This window comes from Panthera leo, chromosome B2 (genome assembly GCF_018350215.1).
Source record: "Panthera leo isolate Ple1 chromosome B2, P.leo_Ple1_pat1.1, whole genome shotgun sequence".
Taxonomy (NCBI): Eukaryota; Metazoa; Chordata; class Mammalia; order Carnivora; family Felidae; genus Panthera; species Panthera leo.
Window position 1 is genome coordinate 68062283 of NC_056683.1, and position 24209 is coordinate 68086491.

Sequence of the window (24209 nt, forward strand, 5' to 3'; positions counted from 1 at the left end):
CCGTCCTTGAATAAAATCTTTCTCGCCATCTTAACAAGAGTCATTGAATAATTATTTTTTGATGGTACTGGCTGTCTTCATGGATGCTCAGCCCTCGCCACCACCAACTACCACAGGCTGTCTTTCACTGCCCGAGACCAGCCCAGAGGGACTAGAATTCTCTACTTTTTAGAGACCAGGTCTCAATGAAATGGGACTTAAAGGGAAACTGTGCTTTCTGCATTATGCCTTAGTGATTTCCAGACTCATGGAAATTTGCAGCTAAGTGTGGCATATCAGAAAGTGCTCATTACAAAGTCTTTCTGAATAAAAAAGACATATGTCTGATCCCAGCATCCTTCTAAAGTGTCCCTCTTTGGTCATCCTGCAAGTTCCTTTGGGCAGGGACTGACTTTCATTCATCAACGTGTGATCCAGTGGTGGATGGATGTTTATTTTTTTGGATCAAGCATGTAGAATGTAAAAGATGGTCAAGGTCTGATAATCAAGCACTAGCTGGTTACCTGGGTGAGTCTACCCTTGCCTTTGGTGAAATAACTAAACCAGGATCTCTAGCTTCAGGTGGAGAAGCGCACCTTCACTCCTTGCCTGTCCCTCCTTGCCTGCTCATACCTTCTACTTTCCCCACCTCCCCACTGTTGGGAAGGAATGCTTTTGGGGGCAGGTGGACCCAGTGGCCTCTCACAGTAAATAGGAGCCCTTTTAGATATTGGATTTATCCATTTTGATTTGATAGATAGGGAGTTCATAAAGTTTCTTGTTATTTATTTTTAACTTTTATAAAATCTGTATTTGGCTTTCTAATTCTGCTGGGTGTTGCAAATATTCTTTTAGTTAATCCTCATGACTGTTTACTATCTCTTTTCCAGTTGTGGAAATTGAGTGCTGCTGTTAGTACATAGGATTCACATTCAGGACTATGGCCCTCCAAAGTCATTGCTATGCTGTGTTTCCTTCCAACGTCACTAGGGCCTTATGCATCCGTGGCAATGTACCGCCAGCTTCCTGCTCTCTTTCTAAGGTACTACTTAAGTGGCACCTCCATTGAGAAGCCAGCAGGACACCCGAGTTCTCCCCTGTCTCAACTTGGCTCTTTATATTGACCTTCTCATTTGTCGGATGGGTCTCTAAGCAGATTGTCAGCTCTCCAAGGGAGGAAGGAAGAGAGGAAATTGGCCCCTCACCTCTGTTAGGCTTTCCAAATTCTCCTATGTAAGTCCCTGTTCATTGCTTTCAATTGACTGAGGAAATTGGTCTCCTGACCCTAACTGCCAGGCACTCCCTGGTTCCTTCTCAGTTCTGAGGTAGTTTTTAGGGGGAGAGGCAGGATATTACCAGCATTTAGGAGGTCTTTGATTTCTTAGGGGGTCCTCAGGGCTTTCTTAGCTGCCCCTGTTCAGAGGTAAGCACTCCCAGGCTCAGTGCCGAAGGGTGATCTGTCTTTTTAATGACGCCTTACTAAGATAGGAGGCAATTTTCTTAAAGTTGCTCAAAGTTCTACTCTGTCAAAATATGTGTCTCCCAACTGAGCCTCTTTGTTTGCATTTTGCCCAAGGCCTTTTCCCTCTGCCTTCATTGTTAGTTTACAGAAAGCCAGAGAGGATGTTAAAGATTCACTTCACTAATTCATAGCCAATTAGGAAGCTTTGTGTTGAACCTGACTGGAAGGTCTCATTGGCAGTAGATTTGGAGCCTTGCCCCCTGGCACTCCAGGGAATTTAAAAAAACTTCCCTTGATTGGTTAGAAAACAGAATTCTGAAACTAATGATAGAAACAGTTCCCAATTTGGGCATAGCTGGTTACAATGGTACACACACTATGTTTTATTATCAGAATGAATGCTTGCTTTCTATTAGGTAGCTCTGGGCTAACCCCCATTATCTTTAAGTGTCGTCTTCACATCTAACACTTCTTTGTTTTAACCCACACATGGAGCCGATCTGGGGTGTACAAATGGGAAGGGACATTATTTTCTTCTTTCTTTGGTGATAGTGCAGTGGCTTTTTCCCAAGTTTGAATTTTGCTCTAATGATTAGTTTTCTTTCCTCAGGACGCTGTTTCAGTTTCATCCTGAATTGTGTTATTATGAGGAAATGCTGATAGTTAACTATGACTGGAAGGTTTCTTAGGTAGAAACCCTCCAGTTGTTGCAGTTTGCTCAGAAAGTGCTTCTGCCTTCCAGCAGAATATAAATTAGGTTGGCTGTGGCAAATGTTAAAAACAACAACAACAAAAACAGTCTCTTAAGACACTGCAGGAGTTGTGTTCTGGGGGGGGCGGGGGAGGGATTAAAGCTCCCAGATTGTGAAGGAAGAGGTACGCTTGTTCCCTACTTTTTGATGTAAGAAAACTTGAACCTGCATATTTTAGGGCCCCACCTTTCTAACAAGGTGATCCATTAACTTCCACAATGTTATTTTATCAAGTGTGACTTTAATTTGAATTTCGTGGCCTCAAAGTTGAACTGTTTGGTAAACAAACAAACAAAACCAAAACCTCCCACAATTTTCTGGGTTGGAATAACTTACCTGGTTCGATGTTGAGAGAGTAGCTGTCTATCTCCAGGTCAAGTTGTTGGGCTGCGGCAGAACGAAAATCCTCCAAGACCCCCTGCACAGCCTTGGTGAGGTTATATGGCACCGACTTAGCAAACTTCAACTTGCTATTCACAATCACACTCCCATTTCTGAAGTTAAGAATTTCAAGTTGCTTAAATCCCGTAAGATTGGAGCGTAGATATGGAACCAGCTGCAGAATAAAAGATGGTTGACCCTTAACTGTGTTCTAAGTGCTCAGCTGCCACTAATTCCATTTATACCCACTTCTCATTATCTGAGGCATACATTTCAGTTCCTGTTTGTTTTTATTTTTGTGTCTGGATTTAATGTGAGACCAGAACACGACTATTTAATGAGCTGTTTGCAGTGATTATGTACCATATTTCCACCTTTCTATTTGTGTATTGAGATGGATGGGCAGTGATTTTCTTCCTGATGAATTGTGAGAACAGAGGATTTTTAAAAATCTAGGCCAATGCTATCAGCAAAGCAGGACTGCCAGGTTCCGTTATCAAAACAAAACAAAACAAAACAAAACAAAACAAAACAAAAACCAAGTAAATAAAAACATGTTCCAAACTGAGCCCAGGAGCAGACTGACCTGCTGCTGTATAAATGGGACATTTATTTAGAAGCAACTAATTGAAATGACCCTATTGAAATAACAGCTTACAGATCAGCTTGTCTGTCCATGCAGGACATGTTTTGTGGTCAACTCATATGCTGTGTAGTAGAAACAGCAGGGAACTGGCAGTCAGGAGACTTGGGTGTCAGTCCTGGAACTGTCCCCAGCTATCTGTGTGACCTTCATCAAACCATTTCTCCATTGCATTGTACCTCAGTGCCCTTATCTGAATTGTGAGGAAGAAGAAAAAGTGGTTTCCTAAGGACTTTTCCCAAACTGTAATTTAATAATCTGAAAAGTAGGCCCCAGGGCATTGTGTTTCAGATTCCCACACCTGCCTATTGGGAGTCATAGCCATCCCTGAGATCATTTTGCAGAAATGTCTGAAGCTCAGCAGTATCTTGCCTTGTTCTTGGCCCTGAAAGTTGGTCCCCTCATTCATGAAGTGACATCTACAAACACAGCACACAGATGCAAGCTAAAATCTCCCGGGCTTGGCCCAGATCTACTTTTTTTGCTGCCTGTCCTCACCCCACCAGGATTTTAACTCTGACCCTGCCCACATTCCAATAGTCATGATTCCCCAGCCCCCCCCAACCCCCACAGGTTATTGTAAAAATAAAATGAAATTTTATACAAAATGTAGAACTTCTTTTCTCAGTCTACTCTCGGTACTCTCCTACTTACATTGACTGGGCTCATTCTTTGTGTCTTAGCATTGCGTTGGCCTCTGGTGGGATTCCCTGTCTTCATCTGGTATGCAGATGACTAGCTGCCCCCGTCCCCCCAATCCATTTTCTTCTTCACTGGCATGAGGCTGCCTTGCTGGAGACCACATTTCCCAGTCTCCCTTGCAGCAAGGTGTGGCCTTGTGACTAGTTCCCATCAACAGAATATGAGTGGAAGGGATGAGGGTAACTTTGGTATCACTTGCTTAGGAAACTGCTTGCCCTGGGCCTCTTCTCTCAAGTGGAAACAGGGATTTACCAGTGCCTCAGCCTTGATTGTGTGAATGAAGAAATAACATTGGGGGCTGGCAGAATTATAAGATAGAGGAAATGTGAGTCCCTGGATGGCACTGTAGAGCAGAACTGCCCTATCCGTCACGTTGAAGACAAATATATAAACTTGAATCTTACTTAAGTTACTATATTCTTTTTTTTTCTGAAGTACAGTTGACACACAATGTTATATTAGTTTCAGGTGTACAACATAGTGATTCGACAAGTCTATGTTATGCTGGCCACAAGCGTAGCTATGATCTGTCACCATACTTAAGTTACTATATTCTTGATCTCTTCAGTATGGAAGCTTAGTATGTACCCTCATTAATACACCTGAGCTAGGTGCACTGGGTCTCTGTTCCCTGAGATTGTCCCAGTATCTACTTACCACACTGGGGTGTGTGTGTGTGGGGGGGGGGGGGACGGGGGCGGGGAGATAGCACAAAGTCTTACCTTAAAACAAAGTTTTCTTTTAGAGTTCACTTGAAGACTTGGTTTTTATGTGGCTTTAATTTGCATGGTTACTTAACTTATATGAAGCTTACAAATATTTTTCTGGTATTTTCAGAAATTCTACAATTTTTGTGATATGCATTGTGTACTTGACTTTAATTGGCTGTACAGAGGTATCAGAGAGTTGAGCCTTTCTTATTATATACATTTATTGTACACGTAGAACGAAAATAAACGTGAGTTTGGGGGGTATTTTATAATCAAAGATATATGCCATCATGATCATCATTTCACTTTCTTTGTTAGGGATCAGGGATGATAGCCATTTAGCTATTTTTTAGTTTTACAGGAACTTAAGAAGAGCTAAGAAAAGAGTCCTTACACTTGAAGTCTTGGCCTCATCTGTTGTGGACCTTTCTAATTTTGAATCCTTCCATTTTGATGGCTAGAAAATAGCTTGTGGCGTTATAACCTAGGAAAAGTTTGCTCCTATTGCTTTTAAATTCCACATCCCATGCTTGAATGGCTATGTACTATCCCTGGGAAAACTAAAATAGGAAGAACTATAATGGGGGTGCCTGGGTGGCTCCGTTGGTTAAGTGTCTGACTTTGGCTCAGGTCATGATCTCACAGTTTGTGAGTTTGAGCCCTGTGCTGGGCTTTGTGCTGACAGCTCAGAGCCTGGAGTCTGCTTCGGATTCTGTGTCTCCCTCTCTCTGCCCCTCCCCCTCTCACACTGTCTCTCTTTCTCTCTCCCTTTCTCTCTCTCTCTCAAAAATGAATAAACATTTAAAAAATTAAAAAAAAGTAAGAACTATAATGAAAAGACCTTAAGGGTAAGATCTCATGAGGCTGAGTGGCAGTGTCTGTCCGGAGTGTCTACCACAGAACTTACTTGCTTATTGGATCTGAATCCATCCCCACACTTTAGCTGAATGCCTTCAGCCACAGCTATCTCAGAGGCTTGTCTCTCTCAACATTCACTGCTCAAGACAGAGAGTGATTATATTATAAAGTAACAACAGAGAAAGGAAGAACACACAAAGAATCGGAAGCAGTGCTTACTCACCAGCTGTGTGAATTGTTGCTCCAGAGCTTGGTACTCTAGAGAGCTCTTGTTGAACAGGTTGTTGGAGAAGGGCATGTTAGCGACTCGCAGACTGAAGAACACTACCAGCTCTTGGCCCTTGCTGGCAGTGGTCATAGAACTAGTGGTGATGTACTGTAAAGCTGGGCTAGGTGTGATATTCTCCAAGAAACGATCCGGGGTAGAAACATACCCACTGAATCTTGGTAGCTGAGAGGAGGCAGGGGCATCAGATATATCCATTACATCTAAGTCTCTCACTATTTCCTGGCTGCCTGATGATGCAGATGGCTGTGAAATTTCCAGAGCCGACTGGCTGATGGCAGAATAATCATCTGTGGGGATGGTTAGTCCTGGGATTAGTACTGTTTGGTCGACGGGCATTATGTCTGTGACACTTTGATTAGTCAGAGAGAAGATGCTTGAGGCAGTAAAGAAAGGTAGAGTGTCTGATAGGGAAGCAGGTGGAGACCAAGAACTGTCTGTGGAAAAAGCTTCCGAGTCCAATTCATTATATCCAAGTATTTTCCACAAAGAATAGAAAGAAAGAAAGGAAACCAAAGTCAGACTTAACTTAAACAAACAAACAAACAAACAAACAAACAAACAAACAGCATTTGCATTGATTGTTTTAACGTCATACATTTAAAGAACAAGGAGTTGGTATAGAAAGGATAGATAGTCCCTTGTCCAAACCTAGGAGAGAAAGGGTGGGTCCTTGTACCCATTTTGTTCAGGCCCAAATAGTTCTGGGAAGATGACACTAAAAGACCACCACACTAACCTAAAATTTCGGGAATTTCTGCCTAGCCAGATACAACACACCTAGGGACCAGCTGGTAAAAACTGACAAGGTCACCAGGTGTTGCCAAAACACAGATGGCATTGGAACATATTTGGATCCCACACTGCCATCTGGAACTCCCAGCCAATTAGCTATGCAGTTTGGGCCCAGAAATTTTATTCACCTTCCAGTCATGCAAGCCTGCATTTTATGCATCTGGATTTTTTTGGATACCAGTGAACACATTTTGGTAGTTTTACCACTTAAAACTTAAATTATGCTTTTCCAATATTGGATAATCTGACTGAATAACTTGCCAATTTGCAAAATGATTTTGCAAAAGTAAAGGTGTGGGTGACACATAAAATGTGAACATTGTATTGGCTATACATCTTGTTAAATATTTGATAGTATTGAAAGATCTTTTCACTTTTACATGAGTATACCTTGATAATTTCTACCACCACTTTGCATTTCTTCCTTGGGTAGGAACACATTGAACCACCAAAGTCTACTCCCTTTTGGGGACAAGATTAAAATCAGTAAGTATTTATGAACTAAGAAAGTGGTCATATGAAACTTTCAGATAAGAGATTGGTGGGTTATTAAAATATTTCAATAAACCTAAATCCAGAGCCACTGACAATATTTAAGGCATTAGGCAGATCAAAACAAGGAGCTTTCTGTGATCACTTCAGCAGCATTTTGGCAAATATGTGGGAAAGCCAAGTTGAAATCCAAATGCTAAGCATGATGAATGGACTGTCTGGAGGCAGATATAATCTTTGGACTCTCAGTCAGCTAATTTACTAGAGTGCAATCACCCAAACTGAAACTCCAAGTGATAAACAGCTCTGAAAGGTAGAATCATATTATATTTATTAGTTTCTTAAAATAAAATCTGCCTGCTGGTGAATTGTACCCAGATTTCAGAGAAGTACCCTCTTTTCTCTTGCTTGGGGAGAATGCTTAGGTGTGTTTACCCATACTTCATTCAAGTGTCATAAATGGTGTTTTCTAACATCCACGATCTCTCTGGATATACACCAGTTTTATTCAAATCTTCATTGCCATGGACTAAATATTTGTATCTCCCTCAGATTCATACTTTCAAGCCCTAATCTCCAATATGACAGCATTTGGAGGTGGGTCTTTGGGAGGTATTTAGGTCATGCGGGTAGAGCCCTTATGAATGGGATTAGTGCCTTTATAAGAAGAGATGCAGAGACACGATTTCTCTCTCTGCCACGTAAGAGAAGGCATCCTTCTTTCTGCAAACCAGAAAGAAGTGCCTCACCAGGAACCAAATCAGCTGGCAATTTAATCTTGGACTTCCTGGCCTCAGACACTGAAAAATAAATTCCTGCTATTTAAGTCACCTAGACTATGATATATTGTTAAGGCAGCCTGAGCTGGCTAAGACATCCATAGAAGGATCTGGGATGAGTAAACGAAAAGGCTTTGAGGGCTATCCGTGATTTGATTGGACTTCTTCGTGTCATGGGGAAATAAATGCTTACAAACCTGTGTTCCTATGACGTGATGTTGCTGCTTCTCTAGATGATAAGGGTTTGGGAAGAAGCACAATGATAGAAATCTGCATTCTGTTTCTGGGACAGCATCTTATTACTCACACTTTTGTTACTGTATAGACGTTAGCCAGATTAAAATGGTCCACTGCCTTATGTCATCAACCAGTAAAAGTGAATTCCTAACCCCTTCCCTTTGTAGCACCTTAACACTCATCTTTTACACTCAAAATAAACCTAAACAAGTCCTTTCACTGACAGAACAGTTGGCTACTTAAATGTAGGATTCCTAAATGAAATGCTGGATGAAAATTATTCGTTATTTATCTGAAATTCAAATTTAGCTGGGCATCTCGTATTTTTCTTTGCTTATTCTAGCAGTCCTACCTAAGTGTGGTTTTAAAAAACTCTACTCTCTCTTGGCTTGAGACTGAATCTATTAAGGCTATAGGTCATTCTTTTGAAATAAAAATATTGTCGCATCTCAGCACCACTTCTAAATGTATTTTAAATAATGATCTTTTCATTAGATCCTTATGTAGAAATTAGACATGGCAGTGACACAGGCCATTTCAACATGAAGTTTTTACACTGCAACAGAGAAGTCAAGCACTGAAAGCCATTTACTTTATCATGAGGTATGCAAAATGAGCAGACTCATAATAACATGACTTTTAGCTTTTATATTACAGTGTGTGTGGGATTCCTGTGAGGGTGTGGGTTGTGTTTATATGTCAGTGTGCATGGTGGGGTTGCTGGTTAGAATCCCAGCTGCTGGGTAGAGAGGAAATGGTTAGTTTGGTCACTTTCTGCATGGGAGACCTGTCTAAAAGCAAAGGCTGCAGAGACATTGGTCTAAACCAAAGTAGAGGAGCTCAGGTTAAGCTGAAGTCCACAGTGAGAGAAGCCAGTAATGGGTTAAGATGGGCACAGTGGGGGCAGCCAGAAACCCTACTGGTAACCAGAGGAAAGCAAAGCACAAAATGAGCAAAGTGTGACAGACAAGTGCAGATGAAAGAATATTTTAAATGTTTCTAGGAAAAGATACACACACACTTATGTCATAAACATCAGTAGCCATCTATTTTATGTTTAAAAATCTAAAAAGAGATTCCACAATCTCTTTCAGATCTTCAAGTGGCATGACCAGCAATTTCTTAATTCTATATCAAACAAATCCATTCTTATTTATCATGACAAGAAAGTTACTACCTTCCTTTTGGCATATTATAGGGACAGGAAATAAGTGTTTATTATACATGCATTGAACAGATAAATACTGATGGACTACTATGTGCCAGGCACTGTTCCAGGTACTGGAGTATATCAGTGAGCAAAAGAGTTGAAAGTTTTGGCCCCAAGGAGCTTTCTGTCTAGTAGAGGAAGACAGAAAGTAAACAAGTAAACAATAGGAAATATGTAGTATTCCAAGTGGTGATAAGTGCTATGAAAATAAAGTAAAGTGGGAAATGGGTGGGAATGTTGGGTTGGCAATGTATACACAGCAGTCACTGAAAATCTAATATTTGAGCAAGATCTGAAGGAGGTGAGAGAGTTTAGCCATGCGGCAAATGCAAATGAGCAAGCCAAAGAAAGAAAGGTGTTTTTCATGTTTCAGTAACAGCTGGCTGGGAGGGCAGCATGGCTAGGATGGCGTTCTATACTATCAATTAAGTGTGAGCGTGACAAAAAATATTTTCAAACACTCAAAGCCTCAAAAAATCCCTCCCAGATACCCGTTTTCACCTAAAACAATGGTAAACCAAGAAATAGGAAGAAATGGGATACTGAAAAAAACTTAGGGAAACCCTGAAAGGTGGTGAAGGGGTCTCTCAAGGAGATAGGTACCCCAGGTGTCTCAAGAGACAAGTATATAGAATGCTTGTATCATCAAACCTTCTGTTATTGCAGTCAATTTTTTAACTTGACAAAACTGTTGGAGGATATGCTCCAAAAGACAAGATAGTAAACACAGAGAGAGGAAGCCTGAAGTCTAGGGATCAGGGAATCCAACTCAGAAGAAGGCCAAGGAAATTCTAAGGATGATAGCAAAGGGAATTTTCAGGGGACAGCTTTCTGTAGGCTTAGAGAGTAGCAGTCTAGACAGAAAGAGAGGAAGGTCTCCAAACATTGGAAGTGATACATTACCCGATGTGGAAAAATATGTTAGAAAATTCAGCGGAAAGTTTGAGAATAATGACATTAAATACAAAGAAAACTAAGCAAATAAAAAAATCAAAGAAAACATTAACTCTAGGAAAACAGAAAGGAAACATAGAGCAAATAGGTCAGTGGTGAATATGTAAGTGATGAATATTGATTTAATAAGTTATTGCCATATTGGGAAGATGGGGTGGTAGAAGAATGGTATTGTAAGAAACATAAACCTTTATTGACAAGAATAGAAAGACAATAAATGATATACATAACTGATGACTCAAAAATGCATAGCATTTAAAATTATGGGAAGAGTAAATTCCAGAAGAAATTGCTAACTGAGTCAAAAGACTACTTTTGGTAAGTGGGACTGCACAGTGGGGAGATGTGAAGTAGGGAATTGCTGTATTTTTCAGAACACTTTAATATGACTTGATCTAAAAAAATTAAGTGCTTATTTGGGATAATTGTATATTCAAATGCAGTTCTAAGAAATAATAGTGACATCAGTAAAAATGGCAGAGTAACTCCAAAAGCCAAGTTGACCTTCACATTTGAAAGTTACAGCTAGTAAGTAGTTGTGATATAATAAGAAATATACATTTGGTCTCTTCTTCCACTTCCTAACACATAGCTCCTAAGTCCCTTGTAATTTCCTGGGTGATAGGAACATCTTTCATTCTAGTGAGGTGAATGTTGGTGGGTTCCTGGATAGCATCAGGATGGGGGCTGGCCACTGGAGTGACCAAGACAGGATTAGAAGTTGGAAATTTCACTTCTATCCTCCATCCTCTGAGGAGAAGTGAGGGGCTGCAGATTGTTAATAATTGATCATGCCTATGTGTTGAAGCCTCCATTAAAATTCCTAAACTGTGGTTTTTGTAGAACTTCTGGGTTGGTGAATACATCCATGTGCCAGGAAAGTGGTGCACTCCAGTTCCACAGGGACAAATGCTCCTGCACTTGGGACCTTGCCAGAACTCAGCCTATGTATCTCTTCACTTGCCTGTTCATTTATATTTGTTAGTATGTCCTTTATAATGCCTTAATGCAGCTAAGGGTTTCATTGAATTCTGTGAACCATTATAACAAATTATGAAACTTGAGAAGGTGCTTGTTGGAACCCCCAATTTATTTTCATTTTTCTAAATTTTATTTCTTTTAATAAAAATTGTATATATTTAAGCTAAATAACATGATTTGACATACATATACATAGTGAGATGGTTATAACAGTCAAGCTAACTAAAATATTTCCTCACATAGTTACCATCTTTTTCCTTGTGAAGAGAAAGCTACTGAAACCTACTGCCAGCAAATTTTCAATATTAAATACAGTATTATTAACCACAGTCAGCATGCTATACAGTAGACCTCTGGACTTATTTATCCTCTATAACTGTGACTTTATATCCTTTGATAAAATCGTCCCATTTCCCTCACCTCCCTGTCCCTGGAAACCACCATTATGCTTTCTGCTTCTAGGTATTGACTTTTTAAGATTCCACATATGAGTGAGATCATGCAGTTTTTTTTTTTTTTCTGTATCTGGCTTATTTCACTTAGGACAATGTTTTCCAGTTGCATCCATGTTGTTGTAAATGGCAGAATCTCCTTTTTAAAGGCTGAATAATATTGCGTTACATCACAATTTCTTTAACCATTCATCCATTGACAGATACTTACAGCTCATTGATCAAAAGTACAAGTAATAGTCTGGGACTTGCATCTGAAGTGGGGGGCAGTCTTGTGGAGCTGAGCCCTTAACCTGTGGGGTCTGCGCCAACTCTGAGTAGTTAGTGTCATACTAAAATGCACAATAGCCAATTGGTGTCTGAAGAGTTGGAATATTGGTTGATATTAAAAACTCCTCCACACATTTGATGTTAGAAGTATTGTGAATAGAGAAATAGTTTTTCTTTTAGTAGCTAAGCCCTCAGGAACTGTGACATGCATGAGCCCTTCTTAACACAATTAGAGCACCTGACTGGCTGGCTCAGTGGGTTGAGCATCTGACTTCAGCTCAGGTCACCATCTTGTAGTTCCTGAGTTTGAGCACCACATGGGGCTCGCTGCTGTCAGCACAGTCTGCTTTGGATCATTTCTCTCTCTCTCTCTCTCTCTCTCTCTCTGTGCCTCTCCCCGGCTTGTGCTCTCTCTCTCTCTCTCTCAAAAATAAAAAAAATTAAAGAAACCCCAATTATATCATGATACATCCCGGCTAGCTAAACGACACATCAAAACAGAGAACTCAGGAATATAGAAGCTGTGGTAGAAGGTTTGAGAGAGAGAGTGCTAAATCCACTTAAATATGGAAATCTGCCAAGAAGCCATAAGAATTGTGACTGCAGAATCAATTCTAAACTTAGGAAATGTGACAATTGTAAAATACTCACCTAACTACCAAAACTTGGGATGTAGGGGGGTGAAGATGGCTGGACTATGAGTGTTTTTTTCTAAAGCTTACTTATTTTTGACACAGAGAGAGAGAGAGAGAGAGAGGCAGGGAGAGAGAATCCCAAGCAGGTTCCACACTATCAATGCAGGGCCCCACGTGGGGCTCCAACCCACAAACTGTGAGATTAAGACCTGAGCTGAAATCAAGAGTCAGATGGTTAACCGACTGAGCCACCCAGGCGTCCCTGGACTATGAGTGTTTTGATAAATTTATCTTTCATAGCAGTACATCAAAGATGCTGCCTAGTGTTGGTATATATAATGTAAATGATAATGACTCCAAGTTGATATTTTAGGTAGTCTTTCTTTAGGGATCTCTTAAGAATGAGTATGTCATGAAGTAAGGAAATATTTATCTAAAACTGAGCAATTTTTTGCTCTTCATTTCAGTTTCTTTTTCTTCTGTTAAAGTCAAGTAAAATTACGTGCAGTCCATTTTATTAGGATGGCATTACAGAAAAATTCCATTTTTGTACAAGTACTTCAATCTATCCTTTTATCTTTTTAATTGTATTGAGAGATATCTGAAATGATAGGTATCATTTAATTATTTCTGAGTAGCAAAATTGCAGCATCTTTATTTCACTTTTTTTTTGTAATTTTCTCCATCCTTTAACATTTTAAATAATAAGCATGAATTATTTTTTGGAAAATAATGGTAATTACCATCTTAAAAAGCCTATTGTTTAGTCATTCAACAGAAATATATGTCTATTGTTTTTCTCACAGATATTATTTTTAGGTTTTTGTAAACCTCAGATTAAATAATAGCTTCGTGGTTATCGAGAGTGAATGTGAAACTTCAAATGTATCTACATTTTATTTTATTTTTTAATGTTTATTTATATTTGAGAGATAGAGACAGAGTGTGAACAGGGGAGGGACAGAGAGACGGAGAGAGGGAGACAGAATGTGAAATAGGCTCCAGAATCTGAGCTGTCAGCACAGAGCCCGACGCAGGGCTTGAACCCACGAACTGCGAGATCATGACCTGAGCTGAAGTCAGATGTTTAACTGACTGAGACACCCAGGTGCCCCTTTTAAAATTTTTTTTCAAATGTATCTACATTTTAAGTAAAAGTCTTAAGCAGAGATACGACAGAAACAAAATATTTTACTATCAATTCTTTACGGTTTTTAATAATGTTAAAATAATATCTGGATTAAAACTGAAAATGGTAAGAATCTTAATTTGTAAACCCTGGGAACTTTATTGTGTTTTCTTACTATTTTAGTTAGGTGTTTCTATGAGGGTATGCCTCAAAATCTAGTCTTAGGGGCCTTCTGGGTGGCTTGGTTAAGCGTCCAACTTTGGCTCGGGTCATGATCTTGGTTTGTGAGTTCAAGCCCCGCATCGGGCTCTGTGCTGACAGATCAGAGCCTGGAGCCTGCTTTGGATTCTGTGTCTCCCTCTCTCCCTTCCCCTTCCCTGCTCATACTCAGTCTCTCTCTGTCTCTCAAAAATAAATAAATGTTAAAAAAATTAAAAAAAAAATCTAGTGTTAGAATCTTGGGTGGCAGGATTGAGGAATATTTATTTGGCACCTGTTATGTTCTAGGTACTATACAGGCATATTTAAAAAAAAAAACAACCTTTCCATTTACTTTAAGCCATTTTATGTTTTCCAACTGATTATACACTTTGTATTGGCTACTTGATGTGAATTACTGTAGTCTTGAAGTATCTGTCTAATTATGTCTTCTCAAATGATTTGATTTAAGTGGGTAATTAAGAGAGGCAGCCTAAGGCTACAAAGATGAGCGTCCCCTCAACCAGTGGTCACCATTACAATGAAATATGCACATCTATGTATTGTATTATGGTGCGTTCTTCTTCCCAAATCATCAATCAAAAGGTACATTTTTTTTTTTTGCAATTTAGTTTATTACACCTTTCTCTCACTTAAATAAAACCTGAATCTGAGAATTCTTAGACTTAAACTCTGCCTTATATAATATAAAAACTACACAGCTTGGGGCTGCAGCGCACCTGATTACCTTCTCTCTTCACTGTGAGTAACCTATCTCTAACAACTTTCATTTTAAAATCAGTCCTGTAGGGGCAGCACACCTGGGTGGTTCAGTCAGTTAAGCGTCTGACTTCAGCTCAGGTCATGGTCTTGTGGTTCTTGTGTTTGAACCCCGCATTGGGCTCTGTGCTGATAGCTCAGAGCCTGGAGCCTGCTTCAGACTCTGTGTCTCCCTCTCTCTATGCCCTGCCCCCTCCCCCCCATCTCTCTCTCTGTCTGTCTCAAAAAATAAATAAACATTAAAAAAAAAAATTAAAGTCAGCCCTGTATAAGGCGATTGTGAAGATGCATTTAGAAAAAGCCCATCTATGTCTTTCCTTCATTTTTTGGTGGCCTTAATAAAATTTTTGATTGTCTTCTCTGAATACATAAACATTTTAGGACAAATGAAGTAACTGTTACATGGTTATGACATGCAGCGATGTTGTAACTTCTAATAGCATGGTCATATTTCAATTCTGAAGGACTTCTGAATTATTTATTCCAAGATTATTGAAAAGGTTGTGTTTTTCCACTTCTGGCTTGCAAGTGAAATAATCAATTTATTTTTCTCTCTATTAATAACTTCATATATATCTAAGGAAGTAATAAAGATTAAGATAAAATAAAATGTGAATTTAGAACTATGGAAAGCACACAAAATATTATATTGTAGACAGTCTCTAATATGGTCACTGATGACCCTTAATTTCTGTTATTCATATCCCTGTACAGTAGTAAACTGCCCCATTGAAAATTACTGCTGACAATGTTGAACTTTAATCTGAACTTTTCCAGAAAACAGCTATGGTTAACAAGCCTTCATCTCAAACCTTTTGCTTTCCGAAATCTCCCCACCATCTTTTTTGTTCTGGGAAAGGGCTAACTGCAAAGAATCACCTTTCTTCATAGGACTTAGGGAAGACTTGCTGTCTACGCTTTCCTAAGATTCCCATAAGCCTCACAGATGACTCCCTTTGATTTTATAGAACTCCACCTGCTTTGAGACAACATGGATGGACCTAGCGGGTATTATACCAAGTGAAATAAGTCAGACTGAGAAAGAGAAATACAACATGATTTCACTCGTATATGGAACCTAAAAAAGAAAATAAAGGAATTAACAATGGAAAGCAGAACCAGACTATAAATACAGAAAACAAACTGATGGTTGCAAGAAGGAAGTAGACAAAATGGGTGAAGGAAAGAGAGAGATATAGGCTTCCAGCAACAGAATGAATAAGTCATGGGAATAAAGGCATAGGATAAGGAACACAGTTAATGACACTGTAATAGTGATATAATAAGACAATGGTAGCCACACTTGTGGTGAACACAGTATAATGTATAAACCTGTCAATCTCTAAATTGTGCCCATGAAACTAATGTAACATCGTGTGTCAACTATACTCAAATAAAAAAAAAAAAAAAACCAACAGCAAACCCATCCATGCTTTTCTTTGAGACATTCCTCATTAATGAAGTGCTCTCCCTATTGTAACAGTATGAATAAAATTGTGTCCTTAATTATCTGGTATATTTTGTTTTACACACTGCTCTAAGCTCTAATTTTATAAATTATATGTAGGTATGCATTCTTCATTGATTCTCTAAACCAATCATTCCTCAGTTATTAAACACCTACTATGTCTCAGTATAAAATGGTGATTTAAATGAATTGCTAGAGAGGACTTTATGGTTATTTTAAAGGCACATTGCCTTTAAGTCAAGGACTGGAGCAGCAAACCCAGAAAAGAAAATTTCAGTTAATCCACTGATTATTTTTATAGAGAATCAGTGGAATCATTGTTTGATAATTTAGTGGAAACTTGTTTTCTAAAAGTAAGTTTTCTGTATACTCAAGAAAGCACAGAAGGGTAAAAAGGCATTAGACTTAGAAAGTTTGAATATTTGATTCAGTTCTTCCTTTACTTCACTCAATCATTAATTCATTTAACACATATTTATTGCATATTGATATGTACCAGGCATTTTGCTAGGTCATAATAATAGCTCCTATTTTTTTGTTACTTAGTACATACCAGGCACAGTTCTAAGCATCGTACACATTAACTAAATCTTCACAAGAAGCCCATGAAATAAGTACTATAATGACCATTGCACAGACGGAAAACTGAGGCACAGACAGAAGTTAAATAACTTGCCCAAGGCTGCAAGGCGTTGAGCTGGGGTTTGGAGGCACATAGTTAGACTCCAGAACCCATCTTCCTGGACTGCTGACGGTGGGATGATGAACACAACAGACCTGGCCCTTGTCTTCAGGGAACATTCAGTCTTCAAGCGTTAACTATCTGATCACAAGTAGGTGTTGTGAAAGAGGACACTCACAGTGCTTTGGGAAGCATAAAAGGGAGACCTGATTTTCATTTGCTGGTAGATCTGCATTTGTGAAATAAAGCTGGTAGGAAGACTTGTGCTCATGGCTTTAGGGATGTGGTGAGGAGCAAAGCCAAATATGATCTAAGAAAGCAAAATTAACAAGTGCAATTCTTTAAACCACAAGCTGTGCTCATTTGCAGAAAAAAACTGGTGTGTATGTTGGAGATGCCAGTCTGGTTTCAGGAAAGTCTCTTCAGAGAATGACCTTAAGCAATTTTTGATTGTGAACTGCTAAGATCAAAGCAAGTGTTATTTCTTAAAATAAGGCAAACATTTCAGTGCAAATTTGGAAAACTGGTTACTTCACAAAAAATTTTCGTAAGAATATCATAAAAATACTGAAGGTAAGTTTAATGATGATTTTCTTAATTGCAATAAATATTCAACAGTTTAAATGAAAATAAAGTTGGTTTAAAAGTTAAGCATGCATTTTATTTACTTATTTTTTTAATGTTTATTTTTGAGAGAGAGGTGGGGAGTGGGAGGGGTAGACAAAGGGAGACACAGAATCTGAAGCAGGTTCCAGGTTCTGTGCTGACAACTCAGAACCTGATGCAGGGCTCGAACCCACAAGCCATGAGATCATGACCTGAGCCGAAGTAGGACAGTTAACCAACTGAGCCACCCACCCAGGCGCCCTTTAAGCATGCATTTTAAAGGATGATCAGACTTGGTTTTACTGCAGAGTTGTTTTCCTACCAGTCAATGAAAGCAATGCACTATGGATAGGAATTTTAGAAGGATGCTGCATTTTCCTTTGGGAAGGTGGGAAGCTATAAAATCACAGATGAATTGGACCTAAAATGGAGTATCTCTATTGGCTTGGAAATGCCTGTGCCAGGAGTATATGTTCTCTGAGGGCAGAGTCTGGGTCTTTCATTTGGGAGCATCTTAAATAGAGTACTTTGCACATGCCCAATAATGACTCATGTTTGGTCTGTGAATGAGAAGCTGGAAGTCAGAGGTCAGTTAGTGGTGGTCAGTCACTGGTGTGTGCCAAGTTCCTGAAGCAGAGATATGTGATTAAATAGGGCCTGGCCATGCCCTAAGCATATTGGAATAAAATGAATTCTGTTCAGAGTAGATCTCTAATGTCCTAAAAAAGTTAATGTAGTTTAGTTCACGCTGGGAAAAATTGTGAAAGATTGTGACATGAGTATAAAAGGTTATTAGATGTCGGGATGCCTGAGTCAGTTAAGCGTCTGACTTCCGCTCAGGTCATAATCTCAAGGTTCTTGAGTTCGAGACCCGCATCAGCCTCTGTGCTGACAGCTCAGAGCCTGGAGCCTGCTTCAGATTCTGTCTCCCTCTTTCTCTGCCCCTCCCCCACTCATGTTCTGTCTATCTCTCTCAAAAATAAAAACAAACATAAAAAAAAGATTATTAGGTGTCTTTTCAAGAAAATAGTGAGCATCACCTGGCAGACCTTTGGAGGTTAGGTACTTTTAGAGGGTTCTGTGCTTTTTATGGTCTTTGGGCTATTTTAAAACTCTATAAGCTATACAGAAGTAATGGCAATGCAAATAATTCGAGTTCTCAGAGATGCAAGCAAATTTTACTTGGATGGAGATGCCATTGATTTCCCTCCTATGGGAGAGGTGATTCTAAGCTTTCTATTTTATTGCTGGGTGGATTTTGACAAGTTTTAGATCAATTTGCAAATTTGTGTCAGCATTCTTGATTGCCTGTATCATGGATTGGCACATTTTTTTTCTGAAAAGAGCCAAATAGTACATATTTTAGGCTGTATAGGTTCTATGGTCTCTATTGCAATGACTTAACTAAGCTGTTGTAGATCTAAAGGAGCTCTAGTAAACCAATGGGCAGGGCTGTGTGTGTGGTGAAATTGAATTTCATACAATTTTCATGTCACAAAATATTATAATTCTTTGATATTTTCTAGAAACAAAAATAAAAACATGTTTATCTTGCTGGTTGTGCAGAAATAAAAATAACAATCTGCTTATCTTGCTAGTTGTGCAGAAACAAGCATTAGGCTGGACATGGCCTATAGGGCTATAGTTGGCTGACCCCTGGCTTTAAAATTTTATTTTTTTTACATTTATTTGTTTTTGAGAAACAGTGAAACAATGCGTGAGTGGGAGAGGGGCAGAGAGAGAAGGGGACACAGAATCTGAAGCAGGCTCCAGGCTCTGAGAAAGTGGTCAGCATGGAGTCTGATGTGGGGCTCGAACCCACAAACTGTGAGATCATGACCTGAGCCGAAGTTGGATGCTCAACCGAGGTGCCCCTGATCCCTGACTTTTATTTGTCTGTTCTGTGCATTCTCCTTTGAACCAGTTGTAACATCTTATTGGTTCCCTCATTAACTAACGAGTTAAATAAAATCTTCGACATGTGTTCATTTTATATTTGAATGAGAGTCTTGGTTTTATCCCTTTAAAAAATTATTCTTTAACGTTTGTCAAAGGCAGTTAATGGAATCCAAATGAGTTATTTGGAAAACATGAATCAAAAAACTGATTCTCTGCCCTGAGTAAATATTAGAATTCTGGGAAGTTTTCAGACCTGTATCAGTAGCTGGGCCTTTTTGCAAAGGAATTAATTTCATTTAGAAGAGGGCCCTTACAGTGGTATGTTTGAAAAACTTTCCAGGGCATTCTAATGTGCAGTCAGGACTGAGAACCAGTAAATCTGAGGAAGTTGCATTTAAAAAAAATTCTTGGTGGGGCGCCTGGGAAGCTCAGTCAGTTAAGCATCTGACTCTTGATGTTGGCTCACAGTTTCGTGAGTTCAAGCCCTACATCTGGCTCTGCGCTGACTCTGTGGAAGCTGCTTGGGGTTCCCTCTATCTCTCTCTCTCTGCCCCTCTCCAGCTCTCTCTCTCTCAAAATAAACAAACTTAAAAAAATTTAAAAAAAAATCTTGGTAAGGGGTGCCTGCGTGGCTCAGTTGGTAGAGCATGTGACTCTCAAGCCCCATGTAGGGGATAGAGCTTACTTAAAAAAAAGAAAAAAAGAAACTGCCAAAAAATTTTTTTTTGAGAGGTGCAACTCTTTTCTTTTTAAGTTTATTTAAGTTGAGAGAGACAGTAAGAGAGAGAGTGTGAGTGAGTATTTATTTAAGTTGAGAGAGACAGTAAGAGAGAGAGTGTGAGTGAGGAAGGGGCAGAGAGAGAGAGAGGAACAGAGAGAGAATCCCAAGCAGGCTCCGCACTGTCAGTGCAGAGGCTGATGTGGGCTCCAACTGACAAACCATGAGATCATGACCTGAGCTGAAATTAAGAGTTGGACACTTAACCGACTGAGCCACCCAGGCATCCCCTGCTAAAAAAAGTTCCTGGCATATGGAAGGAAAATTGTTACTTTATGACATGCAACATACATTAAATAATGGCTAGAGTGCCTGTGATATTAATAAGGTTGTGTAATCTTTTAACTTACAGTATAATAGAAAAATCCAATTATATAAAATTATACATTATTCAATTAATTTTTAAAAAATTTTTCAATTGTTTGAAAATTGGCAAATTAAGATTATTGCCAAAGACTTAAGCATAAGTTTTCACTTATTGGAAGTTCACTTTATTCAATAAAGAATTCAAGGTGGACTAAAGACCTAGCAGTGCTAATAACAACCTATAAAGTGTTATGATTTTCTACTCTTTCTCATGTTTTTTATTTTTTATTTGGATGAGAAGACCTGGAGAGACTTTTTAAATTTGTTTTTAATGTTTTTATTTATTTTTGAGACAGAGAGAGACAGAACATGAGCAGGGGAGGGGCAGAGAGAGACACACACACAGAATCTGAAGCAGGCTCCAGGCTCCGAGCTGTCAGCACAGAGCCCGACGCGAGGCTCGAACTCATGGAGTATGAGATCATGACCTGAGCTGAAGTCTGACGCTCAACTGACTGAGCCACCCAGTCAGACTGACTGAGTCTCCAACCTGGAGAGACTTTTTTAAAGTGGGAACTCTAAATTCTCCAAATCTCAAAGTTTCAAGTGACTTTGTGGCACACTCACTAATTGTGATAGCTTAGCTACAAAAATATCAAGTAATTTTATTGTTATCTGACATTTTATACCTTGGGAAGTTTTTTCCCATATTTTATCCAAAATCATCCTCAAAAGTTTTAGCAAATATTGTAACAGGTGATTACAGTGCATACAAATTTGTAATTTATTTCCCATAACAAACCAAAACTTTTCCCATTATTTGACTCAACATCAGTTACTTAAATAATAGATACAAACCTACAAACCTTTCTTTGGCTTTTTGCCTCTGTTCTCCCTTTCCTCCATCCTGTGTGGTCTGTGTGTGGCCCCCTCTTTCCTGACTCCACCATTCACATACAGCGAAGCTGGTCTGCTGAGGCAGGGAGCCTTTGTATCAAAGATTATGAACTTTTGTTCTTTCTCCATCTTTCCTTTTAGTAAGTCCCAAAATACTCTTTAATTTCTGGCATATTTTGTTATTGCTTTCTTTTCCCAGGGCTCATTCTTTATGTCATTTATGTCTGTTAACATCCCTTTGAGAAATGGGGTTGTTACTCTAGTTACAGACAAAGAATCTGAGGCTGAGAAAATTTAAAAGTCCTACTCAAACTTAACTTATGACACAGCACTAAAGTTCAATTTTCGTAACATACCCATTTGATTTCCACAAAACCCCCAAAGTTATTGATGTTGTCCTCTTTGCCAGGGCTTTATTCATTCAAGTATGCATACTTGCATTCATTAAAAAAAATCACTAAATATCTGGGGCACCTGGGTGCTCAGTTGGTTAAGAGGCCAACTCTTGATTTTGGCCCAGGTCATGATTTCATTGTTGGTGAGCTTGAGTCCCCGCATCGGGCTCTGCAATCACAGTGCAGAGCCTGCTTGGGATCCTCTGCCTCCCTCTCTCCGCCCCTCCTTTACACACGCATCCAAGTGTGTGTGCGTGCACTCTCTCTATCTCAAAAATAAATAAATGTTAAAAAAAAGATCACTGAATATCTACCATCTTCCAGGTACTTGTAAGACACTGGGGCAATAGCAATGAACAAGATATATACATTCCCTGCCTTACTGCTTATAGTAGCTAAAAATACGATAATAGCTCCAGTTTACTGAACACCTTCTATGTATGTATGTATGTTATTGTACCTAAAGATCACATCCAAGTACTCAGTGCATGAGTACTTAATAAAGTTGTTACTCGGGCAATATAGTCATGGTCTCAAAGAATAATGGGTAGTTTGGCACGGTGCTAGATGTAATATATGTTGTGAAGAGTTGGATGGAGAAAGGGTGGGGGGTGGGGACATCCAATGAAGTGGTGCTGCTGAATCTTTGTGAATTATAAGCTATTTACAGACAGAACAACGACCCTGCCAATCAGCAGCATATGAATTTACTAACACATGACATAAAACAAGACATCAGCCTTTCACTTTTCTTTTTTTTTTTAATTTTTTTTTTTAACGTTTATTTATTTTTGAGACAGAGAGACAGAGCATGAACGGGGGAGGGTCAGAGAGAGAGGGAGCACAGAATCTGAAACAGGCTCCAGGGTCCGAGCTGTCAGCACAGAGCCCGACGCGGGGCTCGAACTCACGGACCGCGAGATCATGACCTGAGCCAAAGTCGGACGCCCAACCGACTGAGCCACCCAGGCTCCCCAAGCTTTCCACTTTTCAATAACGAATCATTAAACCACTTAAACCACCATTTTCCAGGTGGCATAACTATCTTTACGTGCTGGGAGAGGCAGCCTACTGACAATGCCATCACTTCCTTTCCATTCTGGTTAGGGAGAGTCTGGAAGCTGAGATTTGTGTAACTTCTAGCAAGGAGTCCACAGAGACCTTTTTGTCATGAAAACACTGACTGTAGAAATTTCAAGTTAAGGAAAATTATGTCAGGTGCATTTTAACAATTGTGAGTCTGACAATGTAGCAAAACCCTTGTTTATATTCTCATAAAATATCGTAATAAAAGAGTAATTATATTTACTAGCAATAAACTTTTTCTCAGAAGAGCAGCTTACCCTGTTAAACCCCAGGCCCTGATGAGGCGAGTGCTGAAATTAATGAGCCAAATGGAAAAATTCAAAGAGTGAAGAGTCAAAGTACTTATGATAAGAAAAAACCTATTGAAGTGAGTATGAAAAATGGGAGTCTGATTCCACACTGTATTGGGGGATTAGCTACTTGGGTTTCTACCCGAAGAGTAGGTCTCAGCAACCATGCCTCATGGGTTTCAAGCAAGAGAGTTTCAGACACAATCACACGCTTATGGAATGGGAAATTTTTAAAAAGATCTACCAGAAAATGAATAAATTTGAAGGAGAAATTGGGTTCATGAATACTAAAAAGAGGATAAAAGAGATATGTATAAAACACTAACTTATCCTGATTTAATATTATGTATCAAATCTTGTGAGACTTTTTTTTCCAGAAAAATTTAAACATGAGTATGAGTATGTCAGGGAGAGAAAACAATATATCCAAAGTCTCAGAAGTGGAAGACAGCAGGGTACCCCTAAGATAGGGAGTAAAATCAGCATGGCTTGGGCAAGGGTTGGATGGGTGGAGAGAGAGAAGGGAGTCTTGGGTGACTTCTAGGTTTCCAGTTTGGGCACCTTCATTGGAGGTTGTTGTATTCATTGAGACTAAGAACAGAGGTAGAGAAGCCTCAGTGTTTTTCATTTACAATCCACAAAATGGAGAGAATCAGCTATCCTGTGCATCTTATGGGATGGTTTAGAACTGAATTAAATAAAAAGGCATGAAAGAGCTTTGAAAGTGGTGAAGCCTAAGTGTAAGTTCTAGTTCGAGCTCTCACTTGGAGCAGTAGTTCTCTAAGTGTGCCCACAACCCCCCAACGGCATGAATCCTCTGAGAGTTTGTTAGAAACGAAAATTTGCCCCCCCCCCCACCCCAGACCTACAGAATTAGAAACTCTTAGGGAAGGGCCCAGCAATTTGTTTTAACAAGCCCTCCAAGGGATTCTGATTTGTGGAAAAGTGTGAGAACACTGGTAAAGGAAAGGTTCTACAGTTCATTATGGGAAAGTTTCCAGTGACTGAAGTACTCTGATAAAGCCCAGCCCAGATCTGCCCCTGAGGAGGATGTCAAACAACATCGTTCTTCTTCCTTCAATCTTTCCAGTTCCTCAATCCACAGGTGCCTCTTTAT

At 39.4% G+C, this 24209-nt stretch overlaps 1 protein-coding gene across 2 annotated transcripts in view; it reads right to left on the reverse strand.

Moving 5' to 3' along the window:
• IMPG1 (interphotoreceptor matrix proteoglycan 1) overlaps positions 1-24209 on the reverse strand; it is a 132560-nt gene that overhangs the window by 23846 nt on the left and 84505 nt on the right. For both annotated transcript variants that reach the window (XM_042937340.1, XM_042937339.1), the window contains 2 exons: positions 5711-6210; positions 2530-2749 (listed from right to left, as the gene is read on the reverse strand). In XM_042937340.1, the coding sequence (XP_042793274.1) occupies positions 2530-2749; positions 5711-6210 (720 nt within the window). The remainder of the gene's footprint in view (positions 1-2529; positions 2750-5710; positions 6211-24209) is intronic.